General features: G+C 38.4%; 2 protein-coding genes across 3 annotated transcripts in view; one reads left to right on the top strand and one right to left on the bottom strand.

Moving 5' to 3' along the window:
* Plgrkt (plasminogen receptor with a C-terminal lysine) overlaps positions 1-23,366 on the bottom strand; it is a 46,909-nt gene extending 23,543 nt beyond the window's left edge. Inside the window, exons 1-3 of the mRNA XM_010620830.3 lie at positions 23,241-23,366; positions 22,082-22,196; positions 18,912-18,998 (exon numbers count right to left, since the gene is read on the bottom strand). Coding sequence (XP_010619132.1) covers positions 18,912-18,992 — 81 coding nt within the window. The 5' untranslated portion in view covers positions 18,993-18,998; positions 22,082-22,196; positions 23,241-23,366. The remainder of the gene's footprint in view (positions 1-18,911; positions 18,999-22,081; positions 22,197-23,240) is intronic.
* The window catches only part of Cd274 (CD274 molecule), a 155,701-nt gene that overhangs the window by 98,335 nt on the left and 30,573 nt on the right, over positions 1-26,793 (top strand). The window lies entirely within an intron of this gene.

The following is a 26,793-nucleotide window of genomic DNA, read 5'->3' as shown; positions in this document are numbered from 1 at the left end:
CCAGACCCTGCCCCGCCCTGCCTCCACCTGCCACCTGCTTACCTCCAACATAGGTCTCAGTTATCTGTTTGCTTTCACCATCTACCACAATGTGATCAGGGATATGCCTTGGCTTGGCTGGTTGCCACAGGCTAGGGTGTACTGACAGAGAAAACTCTGGACCAGTTTAGGTGGGGAGATACCTCACAAACCTACATGAAACTAGGCAGAGATAGCAGTGACTTGGGCACCTCGACATGGACACAGAGTGGCTGGCAGATACCACACCACTGACTGACTCAGCATTCACCCACAAAAAAGTGAGTGTGGAGACAATATAGAAATTATTATTTGGGGGGCGTACCAGGGATCAAACTTGGGTCCTTGTGCTTGTGAGGCAGGCGGTGGAACCACTGAGCTAAATCCCTGGCCCACAAAATAGAAATAAATACTGACAAATTTCCTTCCCCTATCTGGTGGATTCTAATACTGCTGCAGGCACTGGAAAGAAACCATTCATTGAAACACACCAAAGAATCTTTTGGACTCATTTTCCTTTTCCTCTGTTGGGTTTTGGGGGTTGTGGGTTTTTTCTTTTGCTCTTTGTTTCATTCTGTTTTTCTTATTTTACTTTTCTTCTAGTTTGTTCTTTTCTGTTACTTTTTTCTTCTTGGGGGGGGGCGTACAGGATCTCACTTTGTAATTCAAGCTGGCCTTGAATTCACTGTGTAGCCCTGGCTGGCCTCAAACTCATGATGATCCTCCTGCCTCAGCTTCTTAATTGCTGGGATTACAAGCATGTGCCACCATGCACAGCTTCTTTTACTCTTCAATGGGATTCTTAATCTCACCTTTCTTTCCTTCTTTTTTTAAATTTTCCTTCTCTTTACTTCTTTTTTCAAATTTACTTCTTTCATTTTTTCCTTTCCCATCCCCTTTATCAATTTTATTACTATTAAACTTTATCAATTTTTAGATATTTAGTTTATTCTATGCTGTTATTGTTGATTTATTTTCTGTTGATAATGGTGTTACAGTGGTTGCATCTGATAGATATTTACTGTATGTCAGTAATTGGTGGGCTGGGGATTTAGCTCAGTGGTGCCACTGCCTGCACTACCTTGCAAGCACAAGGTCCTGAGTTCAAACCCCGGTACAAAAAAAAATTGGTTTGTCCTTGTGTCTATATTATTATCACAGATCTCTTTGTTGTTAAGGGTAGTGCATTTGTTGCTTGTATTTGTTCTTATGGTAAGTCAATATCCTACATAATATTAAACAGGGAAAAACTTTCCCCCTAAAATCAGAAACAAGACTATCCATAAGAAGACCCAAGAAATTCAGCCAAAAGACTCTTACAACCAAAAAACAAACTCAACAAGGTGGCAGAATATAAAAGCAGCATACAAAAAATCAATAGCATTTCAGTATGCCAATAATGAATCCACCAAGAAAGAAATTTGGAAAACAGTACCATTTAATAGCTTCAAGAAAACATTTAAAACTCCAGAATTAACCTAACCAAGGAAGTGAAAGTCCTCTATAACAAAAACTATAGTACTCTAAAAAAAGAGATAAAAGAAATGGAAGACTATTTCTTGTTCCTGGAGGGGCAGAACCTGTACTGTCAAAATGATCATACTACCCAAACTGATATATAGATTTAGTGCATGCCTCATCAAAAGAGCAACACCATTCTTCACAGAATTAGAAAAAACAATCCTAAAATTCATATGGAAACAGAAGAGACCTAAAATAGCAAAAGAAATCCTGGGTGAAAAAGCAAAGCAGGGAGGTATCATAATCCTGGACTTCAAGTTACATTACAAAGCTACAGTGATAAAAGCATCATGGTATTGGCACAAAAACAGATGTGCAGATTAATGGAACAGAATAAATGATGGAGAAACAACCACTGGCACATTCAGACATCTAAGATTTTGTAAAAGTGCCAAAAATGCACACTGGAGAAAACATGGCCTCTTTAACAAAAAGAATCAATCTAGATCCATATTTGTCACCATGTAATCAAATAAAATCAACATGGATCAAAGATCTAAATATTATAACAGAAACACCTAATCTTCTGGAAGTTAAAATAGGTGAAACTATTGAAGATATTGGCATAAGTAATGATTTTTTAAAACAGAAACTGAATTGCCCAAGAAATAATACAAAGAACAAAGTGATAGAATTATATCAAATTTTAAAAGTTCTTCACAGCAAAGGAAACAGTGAACAGGGTGAAGAGACAAACTACAGAATGGGGGAAAAATGCCAGCTACTCCTCAGACATAGTACTGATATCTAGAATTATATATCTATATAATGAGCTAAAAAAATTAGACCTCCCCCCCAATAAAAGACAAAAATAGTCAACTGAAATGAACAGATGTCTCAGAAGAAGTACAAATAGTCCATAAATACATGAAAAAAAGGTTCATCACCTCAGGCATTAGAGAAATTCAAATTAAAATAACATTCAGATTCCACGTTGCTCCAGAAAGAATGGTTATCATCAGGAAATCAAACAATAACAAGTAATGGTGAGATTGCAGAGGTAAAAAAGGAACACTTCTACATTGTTGGTAAGAATGTAAAAGAATACAGAAATCAGTATGGAGACCCCTCAGAAAACCAAAACTAGAAATTCCATTAGCTTTTGCTGTTCTCCTCCTAGGTATCTTCCTGAAAGGGTTAAGAGGTCATATTGCAGTGATACAGGTATACCCACGTTTGTAGCAGCAGAGCTCATAATAGCCAAATCTTGAAAGTGGCCTATTTGTCCAATCAATAGGAGGATGGAAAAAGAACTCTGGTATAAAGGAGGATAAATTTGATTCATTTGTAGGAAAATGGATGCACCGTGACATAATGTTTAGTGAAATAAATCAGATATACAGGCTTGTCTGATTAGAAAAACCCAAAGTATAAATAATTTACACAGCAATATAAAGGATAAATAATAGGAAACTGAGAGATCTTTTTCAATTAAGAGGATGGAGGAAGGGGAAGGAAAAAAATTAAGATATGTTACGTATACATACCACCTGCCCATGATGAATATAATCATGTATTCCAAATATGTACTAATAAAAAATTTAAAAGTGAAAAAAAAAGAAATGCTAAAGAAGTCTGTCAGATTAAAATGAAAACACAAGAGCTTTCCATAACTCAAGGTCATATGAAAAATAAAGATGACTGAAAAAGTTCACTAAAGTATTTATAAAAGCTAATAGTGCCAGGCGTGATGGCGCACACCTGTAATCCCAGCGCTCAGGAGGCTGAGGCAGGAGGACTGCTGTGAGTTTGAGACCAGCCTGGGCTACATAATGAGTTCCAAGTCAGTCTCAACTACATAGTGAGATCCTGTCTCAAAAAACAAAAAAACAAAAACAAAAACAAAAAAGCTAATAGTATTATTTTTTTTGGTCTAAAAACCCTCACCTTTTCACCTGTGTGATTGAAAAGGGAAGTGGATAGAACAATAGCTATAGATTTATGCAAATAATCACAAAATGAATGGATCTGAAATATGTGACAATAACATCATGAAAGGCGAGATGTACAGATATATAGAAGCATGGTTTTGGTATGCTATTGAAGTTACATTGGTATTAAGTTAAACTGGGCTACCGTATGTGTAAAATATTTATTTTTTATGACAATGTACAACTGTTTATTGACATTAAAGGTAGCAATATAATGATAAATTTTTAAAAATCAAATTATAAAACAGTAGTTATACTATGATCCCAATATAGATATACAATATCACCATTAAGAAAACACCTAAAATATATACAAAAGGGAAATTAGAAGATAATTAAAACGGCACATTCCCAAATATAAACAAAAAGAAAGCAGTAATAGAGGAACCCAGGAACAAAAATAATAATAGATGTAGGGAAAACACATAGCAAAATGGGGTATATCCTTCTGTGTCAGTACTTTAAATTTATATGGATTAAATGCTCAATTAAAAGGCAAAAATTATCATGTAATCATGTACTGCAAAAACATACTAATAAGAAAATGTTGTTTATTTGACAGTGTAAATTTAACCTCAATAAGGAACTTCTTAATTTACTCATGGAAAATAAATTAATTGAATTTTCCTTTGCTTTTTAATGTCCTAAAGCCTTTACATATGCAAATAGTTCAATACTAAAAACATGAACAGAATATCAAGTTAAAATATATAATTGTCAAACAGAGCTTATGGCAGTTTGTATTTTTATTATAATTTATGCAGGCAACAGCTCACCAGGAGTCTGTGGGCTGATTAACAGGTGTTAATGTTAAGATAGAGGGTCTATCAACTGCAGCTCTTACTGTGCTATGTACGTTATAACATACTTGTCTTTAAAGAGAAAAAAATCACCCATAACCTCCACTGTAATATTGCTTTAAGAATCTTGAAGTTGGCTAGGCACAGTGATGCCTACCTATAATCCTAGCACTTAGCGGGGCTGGAAGAGGAAAGATCAGAGTAGTCAGATGGGCTACATACTGGGACCCTAACTCAAAAAAACAAAATGAAACAAGAACAAAAGCAAACAAACTTTGCTCCCCTCATATATTCAAAATTTTTGTCAAAACAAGTATGGCTTCAAATTAATGCTTTTATTTGGGGGTACATAATTAAAGATAATTGTTTCATGATCTAGACATCTGAGCCATGATAATATAATTTAAAAAATCACATTTAGATTTTCATATATAACAAAAGAGCAGATCCTAAATGATATATTTATATTATGATAGTGAAATAAATGCCTAATATAGTCTCCATATTTCTAATTCATGTTTAAACGTGAATATTTGAGGGCCAGGTATTTAGCTCAGGAGTTCCGCCGCCTGCCTTGCAAGCACAAGGACCTGAGTTCAATTCCCGGTACCAAAAAGAAAAAAGAAAAAGATGAATAAAAGTGAATATTTGAACTAAATCAGTAAACCTAAAACAAATATCACCAGTTTACCAAACAGGTACAAAGAGAACACAAAGTTTTTGTTTACTGAACATGAACCCAATATTTCTTCTACCAAGAAAAGCACTACATAAGCTTGACCTCTTTCAGAACATATAATACTATAAAGTACTCAGTCTTGTCTTTTCGTCTTTATATCCTCATTAGAACAAGGGCTGCCATACTATCAGTGCTTAACAAACATTGAATAAATAAATCAGTTCTAGAATATTCTTTTTGTGGTTCTATCTTTGCCATAAATATTGAGAATTCAAATGAAAATGCCAGCATGTTCGGTTACACTGCTATGTAGTGTCATAATGTAATTCTGACATATTTTCCCAGAAACTTTCTGAGGCCCTGCTTTATAAATTCTAGCCTAAGTTTAAAGACAAGTTTAAGAGAAAGCCCCAGAAACCAAGTAGATAAGACGGTAAAATAATTGGCTTCATAATAAGATTTTGAGTTTTTTAAAAAAATTTCACTCTATATATAACTGTGACTATTTTTTATTAGTACGTTTGTAGTATATAATGATTACATCAGTTTTGTAGGGTTTTTTCAAAAAGAAAAATTGTTATTTTTGGCTTTAACTGTACCTCTTAATTCTTTATTGCTTATTATTATTTTTGATGGTAGACGTGAACATTTAAGGGTATCATTTTTAAATACGTTATTATAATTCTTTACCCAACTTGTGTAATCAACGTCACACTGTAAGCTTAAAACAGAAACAAAGGAGGTTATCAAAGACATATAAAAATCATAATTAAGGCAATAGCTAGTTTAAATATAGAAAGGATTAGAAAAATTATGTTTTAGATTGTGTTCCTGTATAAAAATGTATTAATTTGTTCATACTGAAACTTTGTCTGGCACTATTGTTTGTTGCAAGGCATTCGGAATAAGACAGATTACACAGCAGAAAACTGAGAGGGTCCACCTGTAGCCCACACAATTTTATGGCTTGTGCCCACAGAAAGATTAGAAATGGGATCAGTACATCAAGTAAACTTCACAAATGAACAAGAAAATGTTTTCTTTTTTCCAAGCAGAAGCTTTCACCTAGGGACCAATATGCACTATTTACATGAAATAAATCACATTACTTACTTTAGCTTAATATATAATATTGTTAATTGTTACATGACTGGAGAAAATTTTATTTGGAAAACGGTATTTAGCTTAACTCATCCTCTAGGTATGTACATAAGTATAAAACTTGTGGTCCATATTGATATCTGACATTGATTTTATTTGGAAAAGAAGTGCTTTATTGCCAATTTTGTGTAACAAACTTGAGTTTTAGGACTCCTCTCTGTGATCAGCATAGACACTAAATGTAGACACCCAACTGAGACTCAAAACAGAAATTACCAACCAGTTCACGGAACTAAACTGAATTCAAAGTTACTGCAATGTCTGACCCCAAATGATGTTTAGCATTTATCTGAAGCAGTTCTGTAGGTATCACGCTAAATCTGCAATTCCCACAAGATTTATTACAGTTGAATATTCTTAATATTATACATTTTTATTTTTCATGAAAAATGCAGGTAACTTAAATTTCAGGTAATGGTTTATACAAAAACATAAACATACCCATTATCTTCTTTGCGTGGTATCAACAGGAAATAGAGAGTACACTCCCTCTTAAACTTGAAAACAGTTTAACTAAAAAGCAGTTAATGACAAGACCATGTAGACTATGATCAAAGTTTAGGTAACCACAAGGTTTGATGAGGCACCCAGTGGCTGGCAATAACAGGAAGTCTTGACACGTAGTGTAGAAGGGATAGGGAAGCAAACATTGTTAACTAGAGCCCAGTGAGTGATGACTAATGGAAGAGACAAGACCTAAAAGGGGCAGTCATTGTCTTCAGAAACTGTGAGAACCTCAACCCAACCTCATGGTCTTCCCACCCTTCAGTCTTCTGATGTTGCCTCCCACTAGGCTGAACAGACCAAGAAGCCAGAGGGCAAAGGAGCCTGGTAAATGCAATGCTGAGGGTCAGACTTCCTGAGCACAGGGCAGGAAAGAGCAAGGAATCGGAGGTCAAACAAAAAAATAACCAATAAAATGGTCACCTAATTTATATAACATAATAATTTGAATCAGCAGGAAATAATATTTTCAGAGTTCTGGTTTGGGTCAGTCTTAAGAATCTTAGGAAACAAATTTTAAAACTTTAAAAAATTCTAGTAAGAAATTATGGCTATATACAAAATAGAAATACTTGTAAAGTAAATGCTAAGTGTTGGAATAGATCTCAAGTCTCTGAACAGAAAAAACTGGAAACAAAATATTTTTATGCAATGGTTATAATAAAAACATACCTTTAAGAGCAGATTCAAATATATGGTTTTTAAGAGAAAAATTATTTTCCCCTAGTTAAGCTAGTTATTTGGTGCAATGTCTACTCAGTAACTTTCGAAATTTGCAGATTCTTTTGTAATATTTGACATATAACCCAAGTCAAGATGCTGTTTACTGAGTTCACTTTAAATTGGGATTCTTTTTTGTTCCGAAATTTCCTTAAAAAATCATAAGAACCCTGAAATATATGTAAAAAAGGAATGAAGAAGCAGCCTTTCCTTTTTGTAGAAGACGCACATAGGAACAAACCTATGTCTTTTAGGTCAGGACACAGAAACCTTTGTAATAGACTGGTTCTTTTGTTACTTTTGAAGAGACGTGCACAAATGTTTCCTAGTGTTTTAGACTAGGCACATTCACCGAGATCTGGAGACCCTATGAAAGGCTGTGGGCTGACAGGCAAACTGACCCTCCAGCCCCATTGCCAGGATTAACTATTTAAAGTGCTAAACACCCTGCACAACAGTGGAGAAAGGAAATTAGAAAAATAAGTGCCTACCCCAGAATGGAAGATGAAGAAGGAAAAAATGGTAGAAAGTGAAAAATAGAAAAATGATATTAGAAGTAAGAATGAAATTGTGATGATGGGCAAATTAGAGAGAAGACAGTAGATAAGAAACTAGGCTACATGATTTAGTACTTGGGTATCCTTCTCACCTTAGAGGTGAAGAAACCTGTGTCATTTATGCAGGGTCATTCAATAAATAAGTGATGGAGTCAGGGTTAGGCCCAAGTGTTTCTCACTCCAATGCCCGTGAACTTCCTGTTACACACAAAGGAGAATGTTTTCCACGGTATTTAGCAGCCACTGTGGAAAATAAGTTAAATATAAAATTTCCATATGACTCAGCAATTCCATTCGTAGGTATATACCCGAAGAATTAAAAACAAATGTTCAAACAAAAACTTGTACAAGAAAGTTAATAGCAGTACTATTCACAGTAACTAGATGGTGGAAACAACCCAGATATCTACCAAGATGAGTATCCAGATCAATGGTAAACAAAATGTTAAATACTCATTTAGTGACATCCTATTCAGTCATAAACAATGAAGGACTGGTACATGCTACAATATGAACGAAGCTTGTAAAGACAATTACATGAAAGAAACGCAATCTCAAAGGTGACATATGGTATTATTCCATTTATACACAATGTCAGTAGAGACAAATCTAGAGATAGAAAACAGAATAACAGTTGTCAGAGGCTAGAGTTTAGGACATGGGCCTGGGAGGGGCTGCTTAACAGGCATAGGATTCCCTTTTGAGTTGATGCACATGGAATTAAGTAGCAGTGATAATGACTGCATGACACTGTAGCTGTACCAAATGCCACTGAACTGTATACTTCAGGATAGTAATTTTCATATTGTGTATTTAATCAAAATTTCAAAAAGAAAATAAATGTTGGATGATTATGGGTGAGGGACATGAGGAGACTAAGAGCAGATAGTGATGATGAGGAGCACGGGCAGAAATAAGTCTCGGAAGGATACTGAGGACTATTGGGAATCCATCCACAGGAACTGGATGACACTCGTTATGGCCCCCTGTCCTCAGCGATCTATGATCATGTTGCCCTTTTCGTGTAAGGCACTTACTTGCTAGTTAAAACCCTTATCCTTGTAGGCCCTGAGCCATGTCCCACCGTGACTTCATCTTTCACTTACAGAAAGTGTTTTTGGCTGCTTTCCCCTCTTTGTTACCACCTACTCTACATCTTGGTTTCTTTGTCACCATAAGCCTCTGCAAAACACACTCTGTGCCATTTGCTTTCCCAAGAACAGTTTCTGCCTTTAAAAAAATGGGAGGGCAAAAAAAAGGACAGATATTGGGAATCATAGCAGCTTAAGCAATTTTTAAATGTTCTATAATAGTTATTTGTTATGTATTAGGAAAAGCACTGATTGAGCACACATTATATTTTATGTTGCAGAATCGATCAGATCGTGTTACTCCTCTGCACAAAACCCCGTAATGGCTTCCTATGTCACTCAGAATACACTTCGTGAACAATTATGATGAGGCAATGCTTGTGCGGCCTCTGACCTTGTCTTCCCCTATTTTCCCCAACCCTTCCAGAGCTCTGGCCACACCAGCCTCTTTTGTTCCTCCAATTTCCTGGTCATCTCCTCTTTGTCTCTGCCTACTCTTTCTGTCTGAAACTGTCACTCCTCAACTTTCTGTGTGGTTCTTTTTCAGTTCCCTCCAGTTTCTGCTCAAGAGGCCTTCACTATCCATTCTACCAAAATGGCATCTGCCCACCCACCCACATAACCCGCAGAACTCAACACCACTAACCCTTTGTGGCTCGTTGATTGTTGCTTGTGTCCCTGCTGGAGTGTAAGCTCTTTGAGAAAGGGGGCTTCATTAGCCTTCTTCACTACTGTATCTCTACATCTAAAGTACTGTCCGGTAGAGAGCAGAGGCTCCACAAATAAGGCTCCATAAAATGGCGCTACTAGTAATAAAAGTTTTGCTTTTGTTACTGGCTTTGCTGAGTGCTTACACTTGGATTTTTTTTTTGTGTGTGCTAAATTTCTGTACATGAGTTATCTCATTTTAATTTTCGAGGCAACTTTACAAAATGTAATAATAATTATTAAAATATATGTTTAAATGTGGGAAGTGAGACACGGGTTAAACAACCTACCCATGATCAAGGCTTAACTGAGTCTTATCTGAAGGACACAGAAGTCAAGTTGAAAAAGTTCAATTTAGTGACCAAAAGCACTAATGGCTGATTAAAACCCACCAGGAATTTACAGTCATAATATACAAATAGAAAAGTTTGGTTACTTTTGCAGGTTGCTATGGCATCAATTCACTATTGCACAATTTTTTAAATTAAGGGAAGGAAGCATTTATTTGTGTTTCCTGTACAAACTATTTCATGATAATAAAGTAGTGAAAGTTTTTATTAAATTTCCAGCTAATACTTGCAGAAAGAAGACAGTCTTCTTAAATTACCATTTTTGTCAAGCCCTAAAGAAGTAATAAATCTAGGCAGTAATCATGAGTGGATGATGAAACCATCGGCAAAGAGGAACTTTATAAAAAGTGGATGAGGTTGATATCATTGAAAGTAAGTAACCACACCTTGTGTTCCTCATAATTTGATGCATTAGGAAGTATACAGCATTACTTATAAAGAATTCTTGCTTTAAAAAAAAAAAAACCCACATCAAGCCCCTACATTATACCAGTTTAAAGAAACAAAAACAGCAAAATTAGAAGAATATTTTCAATAATGACATAAGGAAGCAGTTCACTAAATCCCATCTATAAAATAGTTTATTGAACAGATGACCTAGTTTCTTCAACAGATGAATGTATAACAGGCTAAAAGGATGTCACGAATTAAGAAAGACCTGGGAATAGTACTAGCCCAAATACAGTGTGAAAACTGTGCTTGTATTCTGATTACAAACCCGACTGTAAAAAGATGTATATGAGGCAATTGAGATGAAGTATTTTATGATAGGAATTATTGCTGATTTAGTTAAATATAGTTATATTCATACCTGTTAGAGTTTATACCGAAATATTTACAGATAAATTGAAATTTGCCTTAAAGCATATTCTGGCAAAATGGGGGAAAAAAAGGTAAATGAAGTTGAGATAGAGGAAACAAGATTATTAAAATATTAGTTTAAGGTTATACCTTTTCCTCTCTGTGACATGCATATTAGGAAGTTAGATTTTGTAGGTCTTTATGTCTCTTTTTGAATTGACATGATTATATTTTCAGTTAATTTTTTCAATAACACATGGCTACTTATTTCCTGAATATCTGCATTTTAAAATTTTTGTCAGCATTTATGCACAATTTATTTAAATACCAAGTTTTGGGGTCTTTCTCAGAAAACTAGGCATATTGCTTCATAACTTCTAGCACTAAGACATTGGGAGCCACCCACTAAGCACTATAAGAAATCTCACTTCTTAATGCAATATTGAAATTGTTAATTGCCACTTCTTCATCTCTATATTGCTCAACAGTGTGAATTCCTAGAAAGAAGAAATCAGGCCATTTACCAAAGCACTTTGGCTCTGAATTCACCTGGCATATAATAGGGACTCCATACAAATCATATAAATGAACTAATGAGTGTTGTTATAGCTAAAGAAAATCTCCTGGTATATATCTGGAAGTGTTTCTTACATGAAGCACACTGCGTCTTTTGTTTATTTAAAGACTGAGACTGTATAGACTGAGAAAGTCTACACACTCTGCGTTCATTTTTTTCACAATGTATATACGTCAATATATGTAAATATTATTCTTATGTTTGTTTTTATTTCTATACTAGAGAATGAACTCAGAACAGCCTTTGCACTGAGCTACATCCCCAACACCCAACCTCCACCTGGTTTTGTGAATTTTGAGACAGGTTCTTGCCAAGTCACCAGATCACCCAACCTGGGTTTAAATTTTCAATCCTCCTGCTTTAATCAGAGGTTGGGATTACAGGCATGTGCCACCATGCGTGGCTATTATGTGTTTCATTTTTGAGTCATCAGTTTGTTGCCTGAACACGGCAAACAATGAACAAACATTTACTTACTGCCCAGCTAATCTTCACGTTGACTGTCGTCGCTTTGCCCACATAACACTGTAGCATAGGATGGACCTGTGGAATCTGTTCTCATTTCTCTCTGCTTGTGCTTCCAGTTTCCATCCTATTTTATTGCATTCAAATGCTTTTCTAGCCGTTCAAGTGATATAAAATTAGTGTAGATCTGCCAGCCAGTGGCTCTTTACGGAAACATTCATTTTTACGGGAGTGATAGTTTACTGACTACAACTTCCATCCATCATCCTCAGTAACAAAGGCTTGAAGGCAATTTCTACTGGGAAATTGAACCTTGCTCATTTGAAAATATCGTTATGACCAATAGCATGAATTCCTCTATCTTAAAAAAATGAAACCTTTTTGATTTATACATTTTGATTGGCTTGACTTTGGTGATTCATTTCATGATTAATTTACTATTAAGTGAAAACTTATTTGGTCCCATCTCCTACATAGACTTAATTGAATCACTGCCAATCACCAATTACAATTATGTGGCACCACAGAAAAAGAATGAAAGGATAAAGTTTCTCAACCCAGTCCATGCATTGCAGTACCCTGGAGAGCTTAAAGTAACAACACTCACACCCAATCATAAGGGATCCAGTTGGTGTAGGGCAGGATCAAAATGCCAGATAGCCCCACATGAACCAAATGTACAGCCAGGATTGAGAACTTAACCAGTGCTATTAGATGTGTAGCTGAAGCTCTAATTTTAGCCCTTTCCCATGAAAGAAAAAGCAATAATAAGAAATTGTTGTGATGTTTTTGTTTTTACCCAAAAGAAAATAAAAAAGGTAGAACTAAATGAAACCCACTGAGATAAGGATTCTAGTTATTAGATTTTTCTTTAATAAAATAGTTTACTTCATTTCTTCTATTTACCCTTTTCATTGAGGTACCATTACATAGAAAAATAACCAGAAGATATGTTGTTACAAGCTAAATAAATATATTATCTAAGCATGATGTTTTGGTCAGGAGTTTGTTTTTTTTTTCAATCTCTTGAAAATCCTACAAAGACATATGATCCTCTGTCTCAGTGGTCTCTTCCATCCCATTTGAAGGATCCAACTGTGTCCTCAGGAATCCTGGGATAAGAAATTGAGCCCAGCCCCGCCTTGGCAGTTTGAATTTACTCAACAAGTAGGGAGGAACCCAGAGATAACTTTAGGGGCATTGTGATACCATAATACATAAGGTGAGTGGTGAGTTGGTTGGCATTCACTTTATTATGCTTCAAAATTTACCTTTGATATAAATATATTCTATGCATCAAATATTTCATGATATTTTCTTCAAAAAATGAAAGAACAGCTCTAAACCCTAAGAATGATGCTGGAAAACCAATTATTTAAAAATAGGGGGGCTGGGGATTTAGCTTAGCGGTTCAGTGGCCTGCCTTGCCAGTGCAAGGACCTGAGTTTGATCTCCGGTACCACAAAAAAATAAATAAATAAAATAAAAATAGGGAACATTCAAAGACCAACTCAATCTTCCAAAACTGGTACAAATGAGAATGTTTCTCTCAGGCTACCCACTTAGGATCAGAGCTCAAGTAGCTCCAGGTTTGGAAGACTGGTTCTTTTGTGTTGATCTATATTCTCCTATTCTTCCCTGAAATTAAAAGATAAACAATAAAGTAGTTCCTGATCAACAAGAAAAAACTAATCATCTTAGCCAGCACATGTGTTGGAACAATCAATCCCCCATGGCTCCCGAGTTTTCCTGCACTGTTTTGTTGTGTAAGCCAAGGATGCAGCCTTGGCTGCTCATTCCCTGTAATGTCTTAGCAACTGTCACTAACACCTGCAGGACTGTGGGGTTAGTTAAAAGCACCAGGAGACAGAAGACTAAGGAATCAGATTAATGTTCAATGGCTATGTGGTCAGCTGGCATACCAGAAAGCTGAGACTAAGAAAAATAAAGCAGTTAACTTAGTTACCAGTCAAACCTGCTAAGACAAGAACAACTTATCTTACTTTAGAACAATGCTAGGTGTTTTCCTCCCAATGGTGAGGGGCAAAAGCATTTGTATATATGAATAGTCACTAAGGTAACTTACAGTTACTGTTGCTTCATTATCATAGTAAAATGCATATCCTTCGGTGAGAATGTTAGATGTATGCCAGGTAAAATGAAGTCCAACTGGAATTCCATCTCTACTTGCAACGATATCAAAACACTAGACCCTTGACTACCCTAGGAGCACTATAAAACTACCCTTTCTTGTCCTTTTCTCTCAGTCAGCTTGGGATTTCTGTCCCCTATGAATTTTGTCCCTTGAACTTGATCATAAGAATATAAAAAGCCTTGTTCCTATATTATTGTGCCTCTATCTGATTCTTCTGATGGAGAGTATAAGAACCCACAAAATCAATGACACATGGGCATTTTCCCAGAGTTGAAATTGCATCTCCTAGTCAAAGAGCAGGTTTGCTCACCACGCACAATAAAAGTTGTAGTTCTATGAGCTCAGTGTCTCTCAGCTATGTCATAAACCCACTGCATCCATCTCAGCATCCAACTAGGCTCACCTACACCCTGTGTGGAAAACGGATGCCAGCACGTGCTGATTGCTGGCATAATAAAGCAGATGATAAAGTCTTCTGCCAGCATCTGTGAAACAGTAGCAAGAGAATTTGTTATTTACAAGTAGGGCAAAAGCCCAGATGCGTTACAGGGCCTGACAGTGTGGGCCACAAGGATGAAATGATGTTAGAGACATGGCTTTCTGGAAAGGAAAAGACAGGGCCCTCAGCTGGGTTAGAGGATAGGAGAAAACGTCCTAAGATCAGGTGGTAAATGCTGTCAGGTACATGGTGGTGAGGGGGAGAGGGTGAAGCGAGGTTCCTCATTGTCCTATGTGTTAAGTGAAGTTCAGCAACAAAAGACGGGGTGGAAACAAGTTGCTCAAATGGCGTTTTGGTTATAGCATGTTCTCTGGGCTGGGGGAAGGGAAGAGTGTTTTCACAACAGCAGGGCAGCGAGCCCTGCATTTTAGTTGAAGGCAGTGCGATGTGACTGTAGCTGCTGAGTCCATGAGTCCCAAAAGCAGATATACATAGTGTCGGCAGTGAATATAAAGGGTTTCGGCTAGACTGGAAGCATTAGAAATCCTCCCAGGGGCAGGAAGCCATTTGAAACTGAAAATAAATACAAAGCCTGGTTTACTGGCGACAAGATGCTTTCCCTTCTTGCCCTTGGAGCCTTCCCCAACTTCAGGCTATTCAGGGAAGGAAGGTGGGTGCCTGAGGGAACTTTGAGAAGAAGGACTCAAACTTTGATGGCGCTGTTGGCTGCAGGTGCCAAAGTCCACTTGGTCCCATGGAGAGAGGATGTCCTAAGCACCGAAGTGACCCGGTTACCGAGGCCTGCAGAGCCGTACTGTGGCACTAGTGAAGGCCAGGGCACTCTCACTCCTGAGTAGCAGTCCTCTCCAGAGGCCAGGGACACAGGAAGAGGAAGCACTGTCATTCTGGGTTATGGAATCAAAGGACAAAAAGTCTTCCCTGACTTTCATATTCCTCCTCCAGCTGGGAGACTGAAACAATAATATCATCTCTAAAGAACCTATGTTAAACTTTGGTTTGCGTTCTGACCAGGAACAACAATAAAAAGGCATCTGCATCCAATGATAGTGTTTGAGTAAAGTTCTCAGTGAGGAAGGGAAACTAGAGGGACTTTGAACCAATTCAAGATATTGTCAGGTATGTCCACGCACTCCTTACCCCGCTTCTGTGTGTATATAAATGTGTAATGAAATGATGTGTTGCATGCTTGAATTGTAAAACTCAAAGTGACTAGAGGATCTTTCCCATTCAAAAATTCCTTGACCCCTCCCAGAGGTCTTATGGAAACATTATACGGTCCCGGAGAGAAAAGGAAAACCACAGCTGATCTTCAGGGAGGCTGTTTGCTTAATATGGTAACACCACCTGCTGGACATGGGCACCAAATTCTCCCTCGGTGTCTGCCAGGGCTGTGGAAACGAGGGGCCACAAACGCTCATTGAAGCAAACGAAGTTTATTGTCTCTGTGCTGGAAACTAGAAATCCAAAATTAAGGTTGGTTCCTTGCAAAGTTATGAGGGAAAGCTCTGTTCCAGGCCTCTTTTCTTGGCTAATAAATGACTAGCTCCATATTCAGAGGGCATTCTCTCCATATCCGTGTCTGAATTTCCTCTTAGGATGCCACCCGAGATACTAGGGCTTAGGATTTCAGCTTATGAATTTTGAGGGACTAGAATTCAATCCACAGTGCATCCTTTTCAAAAAAAGGAAGGATTTATTGATGTGCTGCTGGGTTCTTGCTACAGACAAAGAGTTGCCCCATGGAGGCCTTGTGATTCCCAGGCCTCACATCCCTATTGTGTGGTGCAACAACTAGGACATGCCAACTACAAGAGAAGGGCCAATCTGCTGTTGAAATAAAAATAATGTACTTGTGAATAGGCTGGCTGACCATACCTGAGTATCATTTTAGTTTCTGCATAAAGGAGTAGTAGCCACCCCTGTGGGAAAAACTACCCCCACTCTACCACCTGAAACCAAGGTACTGGCTCAGTAGGACCTGGATTCACAGATACTCTCCTAAATTTCTGGGCCTGGTTCACCTTTGATTCAACTAAGATGAAACCTGGTTGCCACTGCAGCTATTCAACCTCAGTGCCAGCTATGTAAAACCCGGTCACTGGAATCAGTGGACAAAACTCAAAACAGTTCTGAGGCCTCTGGTCAATCAGATTATTACCATGAACCCTGAATGTCCCTGCCTGTTTTTGCTCAGTAGGTCAAGAAAGCCAGGCCCAATTGGTCTTTGCTTGGCCCATTCTTTACTTAGGCTTCATTGAACAACCGACAGAAATGGGGTAACGGAGATCCTCTCCTTCCCCTCCCTCTTCCCTTGCCCATAGCGCACTATACAAGTAATAGGTTTTTGAAGTTCAGTGTTCCCCCAATGTGACAAATCCATTTAGTGCACAGCACCCATCCATTTAAGTCCGTGCCCATCTTTGCCAGTTCTGTGGGTCTCGGGGAGCATGGAGAATTGACACTAGCATCAGGCTGCTTGTTGTTCTGTGAGTAATAACATCCTGTGCCTCTGATACAGGTACTTTTGGTTTCTGTAACAGAATAACTTGTCAGCTTGCAAGCAGGGTGAAATCTCCAAGTCTTCACAGACCCTAACCGTAATCTCTAAAGGTCTTTGTAAGGATACTGTAAGTATCTGACATATATGGTTGATTCCTAGACCTAACATTTGGTCTCCCCTAAATCATTTTGCTCTGTTACAATAATTCAATTGCCCATCTTTTCAGTTTTACCACTATCCCAAAGAAATCTTTATATTGCATAGGACATTCTTATAAGTCTTTAATAGTAACAAGAACAACATTTAATATGGAGTAAAAGGCATTTTTCTAAAGAATGAAGTCATTATTCTATATGATACATTTCATCATTACTCCTTAAAATATCTTTTTTAAATTAAAAAAATTTTTTTCCTCATTGAATTTATTGGTACATTTTTAGGTGTACAGTACAGTTACATTCACTATTGGGATCATGTGCCTTTACATGACAGGTCATTTTTTCCCCTTGTCCCTGCCCTCCCTTCACCCCCTCCTCCCCTCCCCATTTACAAATGCTTTATTTACATTTTTTCATTTTCTCCTATTTTTTTTTCTTTTCCCTTATTACCTTTCCCTTACCCTTCCCACTTTCCCTACACCTTTAGCCCTTTTCTTCCTATTTCACATTGTCAATTGTATCATTAGAATCTATGTACTATTATAGTTTATTCACACCAGCGAAACTATTTGGTATTTACACATGTGTGACTTATTTATTTCACTTAGACTCCTTAAAATATCTCTGTGAAGAGTATGCTGTCACCTCTGGTGTTCAGATCAGGAGACTGAAGTACAGATCAGACAGTTAGGAGTGGAATTGTGATGCAAATCCAGGCATTCTGGCATTAGATCTCATTTTAAAATGCGAGCTACACTGCCTAATGGTAAGACCTTTTATTCCCAGGTATATAATGGACTACAGAAACCTAGACATCTCTATCTGAAATCAGGAAAATAATTTGGGTCAAATTTTTAACACTTAATTTTGACTTGCAATATTTTAGAATACTGTTTTGATAACTCATGTTAGGCATGTTGACAGTCTACTATGTTTTGATCTTTTATATCCATCCATTGTATAACCCAATGTTAAGTTTTCACAATCTATGTTAGTTTCCTATTGCTGATATAATAAGTTATAGAGAATTTAATGATTTAAAATAACACAAATATACTATCTTGTAGTTCTCAGATTAGATGTCTAAAATGGACTGGCAGGACTGTGTCCTTCTGGAGGCTACTGAAGACGATCTAATCCCTTGCTTTTTCCATTCTGAAGGCTGCTTGCATTCCTTTGCTTATGTCCTCACTGACTCTGTCTTTAAAGCCAGAAGTGCAGCATCTTTAAATCTCTCTCTCTGTCTCTCTCTCCTTTTCCCTCTCCCTCTCCTTCTCTCTCCCTCTTTATTTCCTCACCCTCATTTCTTCTTTACCATATAAAGACCCCTTATAATTGCAGTGGATTCATCTGGATAATCCAGAATAATCTCCCCATCTCAAACTCCTTAAATGATCACACTGTAAAATCCCCTTTTCCATGTAAGGTAACATACTCTTAACATATTCACAGGTCCTTGGAAATAAAACAAGTACCTATATCTTGAGGGACAGAATTCTGTCCACAATATACACTAAACCATTATCTCTTTAAGTATGGAACTTTTGACACAAGTATCTGGACTGAATACTTAAACAAGACCATTCACCAGATAATTAGCAAATGATTTCATCTAGTCTTTGAGGGTGGAGCCCCAAGAGCATTTGGGTAGGGAGAGTGAGCATAACGGGGTGTGAAAAAACATGCTGCTAAAAAATATGTGCTAGAACTTTAACCAGGGCAACACCATAATAGTTTAATTATTTTAAAACATACCTGGAGTCGAGCATTCATAAGCATGAACTCCTGTTGATTTTTCATGTTTTCATTCATAGATTTTGAAAACATAAACCCCATCTTGACCTAAAATGTAAAAAAGCAAGATTTAAAACAATATATTGTGTACATCCTTGAAAAAAATTGTGATGTAGAAACACAGTGAGGATTCTAACTGGCTGTCTTACCTCAGGCAAACTTAACCAGCTTGGCCATCCTTTACTCAGCTAAGGCCAGCTGATTGAACTGGATTATCTCCTTGCCCTATAAGTGTATGAATCCGTATTTCATGAATTTTCTTCCTACTATAAATCTTGAGAACAGCATGGATACCAACTTTCCTTTTGTTCTGTATGGGTGGACGATAAAACTTTGTGTCTGAGGCGGGGTGATCAGAAGATGCCTTGCACATCTTGTGAAGAGATTTCTCTGTTCTCCTTCCATTTGTGTTTTGAAGATTTATGTGTCTCCAGGTCAGTAGATCTGTCTTCTTTCCACATTCATGTTGTGACCCCACCCCTTGTCTACGTACTACTTATTTCTGTCCACTCAATGCTGACATTCCTAAGCCATCCTCTTTCAGCTTCACCTTCTAAAATTCTCAAAATGGAGAAGACATAAGGATGCTTAAATGTCCTTGGACATGTACTTTTACAAATGACTGTACTGTATACTTGCTTCTCTACTTACAATGGAGGTAACGGTCTAATAAACTTACCCTAAACTGGAATAAAGTTAAGTTTGTACACTTAACTTACTGAACATCATAGTGTAGCTTACCTTCAACTTACTCAGAACATTTAGCCTACATCTGGATAAACTCATCTCACACAAATCCCGTTTTATAATAAAACATTGAATATCACACCTAACTTATTGAATACTGTTCTGAAAGTGAAAATGTTCTATATTGCTAGCCCATGGAAAGATCAAAATTCAAACTATGATTTCTTTTGAATACATATTCAATTTGCACCATCATAAAACCTAAAAAATCACGAGCTGAACTATTCTGAAATTTATGGATCCTCTGTATTGTCTATCTTATTGTCTTACCCAGGAAGTACTTAAGTGTGCTTTCAACTCTAGATGGGCCAGATTTCAACTTTTATTCTACCCAATTGGGTCAGTTCAGGAAACATTTAGCTCTTTGGGGGCGGGAGGTTGAGACAGGGTCTCACTATGTAGTTGAGACTGACCTGGAACTCACTATGTAGTCCAGGCTGGTCTTGAACTCAGAGCAATCCTCCTGGCCTCAGCCTCCCAAGTGCTGGGATTATAGGTGTGCGCCACCACACCTGGCCTAGGAAACATTTAGTTCTTGATTTTACTTTCAGAAGACTGCAAAACACATGGGAAAGTCAAACTTCTCTCTACCTCACTCAACAATGTTACTGATACCTTTCACTTTAGTAGGCTGTTGAATAGGTTTGTGGAATGTCACATTAGAGTGTCTAGTCTTAACGCCTTATAGCCAAGACACATGTCCTGAGGGAAGCCCAGAGAGCTGCTATTACCTATATCCTTTCTCATCAGGAAATCCTGGGTTCTGGCTAATCAGAGGAGTGGACACTGCAGGTGACTTAAGGACAAATCCTGGAATTACAGGGGCCTCTGCATCAGAGTCAGCTTCAAAGCTAGTCACAGGAGGCCAGACTGCTTACTGGAGAGAAGAGGTAGAGCCATGAATAGGCCTAGATGGTCATGAGATTTCCTTCCCCCTCTGCCTCTGCCCCATGTGACTACTCTGTGGCCAGAGGCAGAGACAATATGTCCCACCACTGAGGGTGGGAAGAACTAGCAGTTCCCTCCTTTCTCCAAGTTTTGACGGCCCCATGTTAATTCTCTCCAACACCCCAGATATAAAGACCTGATTCAGAAATGGGTATCTGAAATGAACAGACATTTCTCAGACAAAGAAGTAAGTAAATATACGAAAAAATGTTCCACGTCACTGGTCATTCAAGAGATGCAGATGAAAACAACAGTGAGATTCCACCTCACCCCACAAAGAATGGCTGCTATCAAGAAATCACACAATAACAAATGTTGGCGAGGTTGTAGGGAGAAAGGAACCCTTCTCCATTGTTGGTGGGAGTGCAGACTGGTGCAACCACTGTGGAAATCAATATAGAGATAGCTCAAAGTGCTGGGACTAGAGGTTCCATTTGACCCAGCCATCCCTCTGCTGGGTATCTTTCCAAAAGAATTAAAAGAATCATATCACAGAGATATATGCGCACCTATGTTCATAGCGGCACAGTTTGTAATAGCTAAAACTTGGAAACAGCCCATTTGCCCATCAGTTGGAAACTGGATAAAGAAGATGTGGTTTTTCTATAAAATAGAATATTATTCAGCCATAAAGAATGAGAACTTGGATTCATTTGTAGGAAAATGGCTACATATTGAGGATATACTCCTTAGTGAAATAAATAAGTCACACATGTGTAAATACTGAATAGTTTCTCTGGTGTGAATAAACTATAATAGTACATAAGATCCTAATGTTATAATGGACGATGTGAAATAGGAAGAAAGGGGCTAAAGGTGTAGGGAAAGTGGGAAGGGTAGGGGAAGGGTAATAAGGGAAAAGAAAAAAATATGAGAAAATGAAGAAGTGGAAATAAAGTGTTTGTAAAGGGGGAGGGAGGAGGGGTGAAGGGAGGGCAGGGACAAGGGGAAAAAATGAGAACCAAGACCTGTCATGTAAAGGTACAAGACCCCAATAATGAATGTAACTGTACTGTATACCTAAAATGTACCAATAAACTCAATGAGGAAAAAAAATTCTCTCCAACAGCAGACCAGAACTTGTCTGCAGACAGGAGCAATATATTATCCATCTTGACAATCTCCATAGTGTCTATTTTTCACAAATATTTGCCCAAAACAGGAGTGATACAAGAAAAACTTTAGCTCAGGTAACTTGCCATTCCTTGTTTGTCTTTTACATATGAGTGTTTGATTGAACTCTATATCTGCTACAAATGTTTATAAAGGGAAAGAGATGTCCTCTTGTCTCCAAGAACACATGCTATAATATTAAAGATCTTTCTCTTAGAGGCTCCTGTTTGTCAAGTGGTGAGACCTCCCCTCAAGTGGAGGGATAGTCCTCATGTCAGATATCTACAGAAGAGAAACACTGCAAAGTTTAAATCTAGACTTACCTTTTTCTGGGCCTTGCTCGCTTGAACTGTAGTTTGGATGTGTTGGAGGTCACTCCCTGGTGTAAGGATTAAAGGCCAAAGTCAAGCAGAAAAGCTTCCCTGTGGAAGACCTCACCTGAAAATGAGTATACCACACCTTGTAAACTTTACCCTTGGTGGAGTTTACTATTTTCAACCTCTCCTTTCCTAACTAACAAAGCCATTTCCCCAAACCTGGGATTATTCCTTAGGGTGTTCAGAACTCTCAGCTTTCTTCCATGCACAAAATATTTATCAAAAAATGAGCAAGAATGACTCTGCAGTAGGAGAAACTGATTTCACTCTTGTGTAAGGCAAGTCTGTCAAAAATGCAACACATGGGCTGGGGATTTAGCTCAGTGGTTCTGCTGCCTGCCTTGCAAGTGCAAGGGCCCAAGTTTGATCCCCTGTACAAAAAAATAAAATAAAATAAAATCCAACATATTATATCACAGATAACAAATATGTTGCTATATCTATAAAAAAAAAAATCAGTGTGTCTCAGAGCTGAGAATGCTGATTTGTGTGTGTTCTGCCTTCATTTTTTTCCTTTGTTTGCTTGTGAGACCTTGGAAGAGGTCTGGAATGCTGCAGCTCTGCCTCAGGTTTGCTACAGATTACTATGGAAAGTGTATTTCTCAGAAGAGTTGGTTCTACAACTTCCAGACACCTTTGGGAAACTGGGGGGGCAGGGGGAGATTGATTGCTTCCATGACTTTTGTTATCTAGTGTGTTATTTCTCGATCAAATAACACATTACCTGCATTTATGTTTCATTACCTAATCACAGTCATGTCCAATAAACCTTTGCGGCTATTTCCTCCTGCACAGGCTTCTGGGAGATTTTTCCATAACTGTCCCCACACCCTTACTCTGGACCCAGTTACTGTAATTTTGGGTATTCCCCCTAGTGGGGTGCTGATTTTTGATGGGTCGACTTTTCCCAACTCCGTAACAATGATAACGATAGCGGCCACGAGTCCCTGTGGCCAGAACGGGCTCTTTGGAAAGGAGGTTGACAGCAACTGCCAGCACCGGAGGCCATGGGAGCGGGCCTCTAGAGCCCTGCTGGCGGTCTCGCGCCAGCGTCAGCGCTGCACCCCCCTCTGTCCCCACCCACCAGCCACAGGCGCTCACTCACCCAAGGACTGGAGAACTTAGTGATAGAGGTGCCAAGGCCTCCAAACCCAGGTTTCCTGGGATCGCCACAGAGACCCGGGCTTTCCCCCAGAGCCTCGGGGTTGGCTGGCCGTGACAGTTGTTAGGATCGTCAGCCAATCAGCTCTGCTGTCAGCTGCCTTAACGATTCCGAATCTCCAATAAAGGCCTGGTGTCCTCGCTTCCTGGCGCCCTGTGGTAGGAGGGGCAGATCAAAGCGGCAAATTCAAAACTGCAAGGATTCAGGGATGCGATTTTGAGGAGAGGCCTAATGGAAATCTAAACTAAACTCCTCTGTCTCCTCTGCTGTAAAAGTGCCACCAATAAAGTGGCAAAAACGTAAGACAGGAAGCAAAGAACAGACTTGACCAGAATTATTCTCTTTTGAATAGACCCTGGACGCTGAGGAATGCCCATTTCTTTTCACTCCTGCCAGCAATTTCTATCTTGAGAAAATCAATTTGAGAGAATACTTGAGGAACTATTGCATTCTGTCCTTAGTCACCAAATGGCTGTCACCAGATGTGGCTGACACCGCATCAGTGGAAAATATTTCTAACTTCTTTCAGGCTCAGTATATGAATGAGCACTGCATAGACTGCCTAGGCTTGTCTTGCTGTCAGCCCCAGCCCTCCGTATCCTGGACCTTGCATCCCATATTCCAAACAATTTTTGTTGAATGACTGAATGGAGAAGTTGCATCCGCATCCCCATTTCCAGTTGTGGGAGCATGTGTGTTGCCAGGAGCAAAGCCACATGGAGCTGGACCGTTTCAAAGGAGGTCAAAGACGGGTCCATGAAGTACGGAGTAGTGTATGAAGTCATGGCGTAGCGTTTGAGTACACCGACTATCCAACACTTAGATTCCATTTCAGCTCTATCAGTGTCACCCTGTCACTTTATCTCCTCTACTAAAGGAAAGAAGCCATCTTACGTGGGGGACTGTGAGGCCTAAATGAGATAATATATTTAGACACAGCCCAGTGTCTGGCATACAGTATTTGATTAACAGTAATAGAGCGATTGGGAGCTGTTACTAACTCTAGGCCAGAGGGACAAGGAGCAGTTACTAAAACCAGAAGACAACCTTAGCTGTGGCTATAGGAGTGGGTACTCCCAAGGAGCCAGTAGAGGAAAATGGTCAGTGCCAACATTTGGTAGAGCTGGGTGAAATTCTGTATTTATAGTCACTGCCAGGACTTCAGCCCAAACCAAAGACAGAGTGAAGCAGAAATATCCACCTTTCTTTCCTCCCATACTCTGATGTACTGCTGGGGTCTTCCATGGGCTGAAGTCACCAGGAAGCAGAAGACAAGGGAGCCAAGTCACTGCAGTGGTCAGCCTCATAGGCACAATGAATGGAGGGAAAAATAGAAAGTATTCAGAACATCATTTCTATGACTTTTAGTTTGTCATGTGTGGAAGTCTTAGTTCAAAAGTAAGAAATGGTTCCACTGGCAGGCCCAGCATAGTTCTACTGCATTGGAAGCTGAAATTGCCATCCAATCATTTTAGTTCTTATAGCAATGAAATTGAGATGATTCGTCCCAATTACCAAAAGTATATTGGGTTGCATCGATACAGTGAGACCAAGGAGAGAACTGTCTGTGATACCCAGATATTCACTGGGCACCTATTAATAATGGTCATTAAGTAACTCACTAAATTCTAGACTTCTTAAATTTCAGATCATGCAAAATTAGTGCTGCATCACATTTTAGTTATTTTTCTCATTGCTAAGACACAGTACCTGGCACCCACAATTTTAAGGAGAAATTATTTATTTTGTCTCATAGTTTGTAGAGGTTTCAGTGAGTAATCAGCTTGCTCCTAGGCAGAGTGGCATGGCAGAGGGGCATTGCAGAGAAAAATGATTCCATGACAGAGCAGGCGGGAAGCAACAAGCAGCAGCAGCAGGCCTCCCTTTCCCTTTTATCCCATCCAGGCTGCAAGCCTTTTGGTTGGTGCCATCCACACCCAGTATGGGACTTTCATTATCCAAACCCATATCTGTGCTAATCCAAAGTAGTTCTCTTACACCTTCAATCTCCAGTATCACATACTATGACACAGAATCATCTATCCATCACCCATGAGCACATGAGGCTTTGGGGGGGCAACTAGATACAAGGCATAAAACCTCATCACTCCATGTTAAAAAATCTTTGTCTACCAAGGTTCTGGTAGAAGGCAAGAAAAATATGAGTGAATGAATAGGAAACTATGATTATCAATTTTAACCTTGCAAGAAACTATGGAAGCAAGAACCATGCTATCTCTGCATATGAAATGTGAATTGATTTATTTCTTTTCTTCCCTTTTTTCTCTCCTGTTACTGTGCATACATATACTGGCAGAAACAAATTTTATAATTTAGTTTCTAGGTAAAAGTGTACCTGAACTGACATCACCACAAAGCAATATGGTGGCAAATAAAACTTATGGAAAACCAGAGACAATAAGTAAAAGGTTAAGGTTTTTTTTTTTAATCCAGGAACTATTGAAATAACAAGCAAAAATATCTTATAATAGAACTGAATTCAACTCCAGATACAGGAAGGACAAGTGGGGGGTTATAACTAAGGAGCAAATATAGGGGCAGTCAGTGGATAGAAAATTACTGAACAGAGGCACCAGGGATAAAGAGAATTCTTGCTAACCTGACCTATAAGAATTCTTGCTTAAAGTAGGCCAGAATGATCAGACATCATCTGAGAGATGGTGGGCGTGAGGAATTTGATTAGATATTGAAGGTAATCAAATATCCAAGGCAGTATAGGGGTATCCTCTCGAAACTGTCTTTACAGTGTTCTTGCTAAAATTGACTCTGGTGGGAAGGACCCAGCAGCCCAAGTCTGAGATCTAATCAAGGAGAGAGCTTATAAAAGCATGAATTTTATGGTTGTCATCTCTTTAATTATTTCTGTTTTGTTTTTGTTGAGAGACTTATTGATCTGTTATGTTACTTCTGCTGTCTCCATTTCATAAAATTCAGCTGGGAGTTTTTTTATTTCTTCCATCTCAATGCTCCCTTGATTTGCATTGGGTGAGTTGGTAATGTTGGGTTGTATCCTGCCTCTGTGTTTTCTCATTTTCTTTTTGTTGTTATTTATTCATTTTCTGCCCTGAGGCTTGTAAATTGGTTATGGTAGTAAGCTTTATTGCTAGTATCAAAACCTCTTTAGGAAATTGCTACTTTTCAGAGATGTTTTCTAGACATAACTGGCTTTTGGCTTTTCAGTCTGTCACAACTTATTAGAGATGAAAGATTGCTGCCTGTTTGGCCTAGCACTAGTTCTTTGGTCCTGGGCTATAGTATTGTTTATGACCCCCAGGCAGTCTAGGTATTGGCATGCAAGGAAGATCATTTGACCACAACTCTGTCACCTTGGCTAGTACAATCAGTAATAACAATGGCATCAAGTACAGACTAGAGAATGACAAACTGTGATAACTATTGATTTACTAAATTTAACTGTAGGTATAAGATTTATAGTTATATAACAAGATCTAAAATAAATCAGATAGTTATACAC

This window comes from Fukomys damarensis, unplaced genomic scaffold, assembly GCF_012274545.1.
Source record: "Fukomys damarensis isolate Sample0158 unplaced genomic scaffold, DMR_v1.0_HiC HiC_scaffold_31, whole genome shotgun sequence".
NCBI classification, from domain to species: domain Eukaryota; kingdom Metazoa; phylum Chordata; class Mammalia; order Rodentia; family Bathyergidae; genus Fukomys; species Fukomys damarensis.
This window is presented reverse-complemented; position numbering and strand designations above follow the sequence as displayed.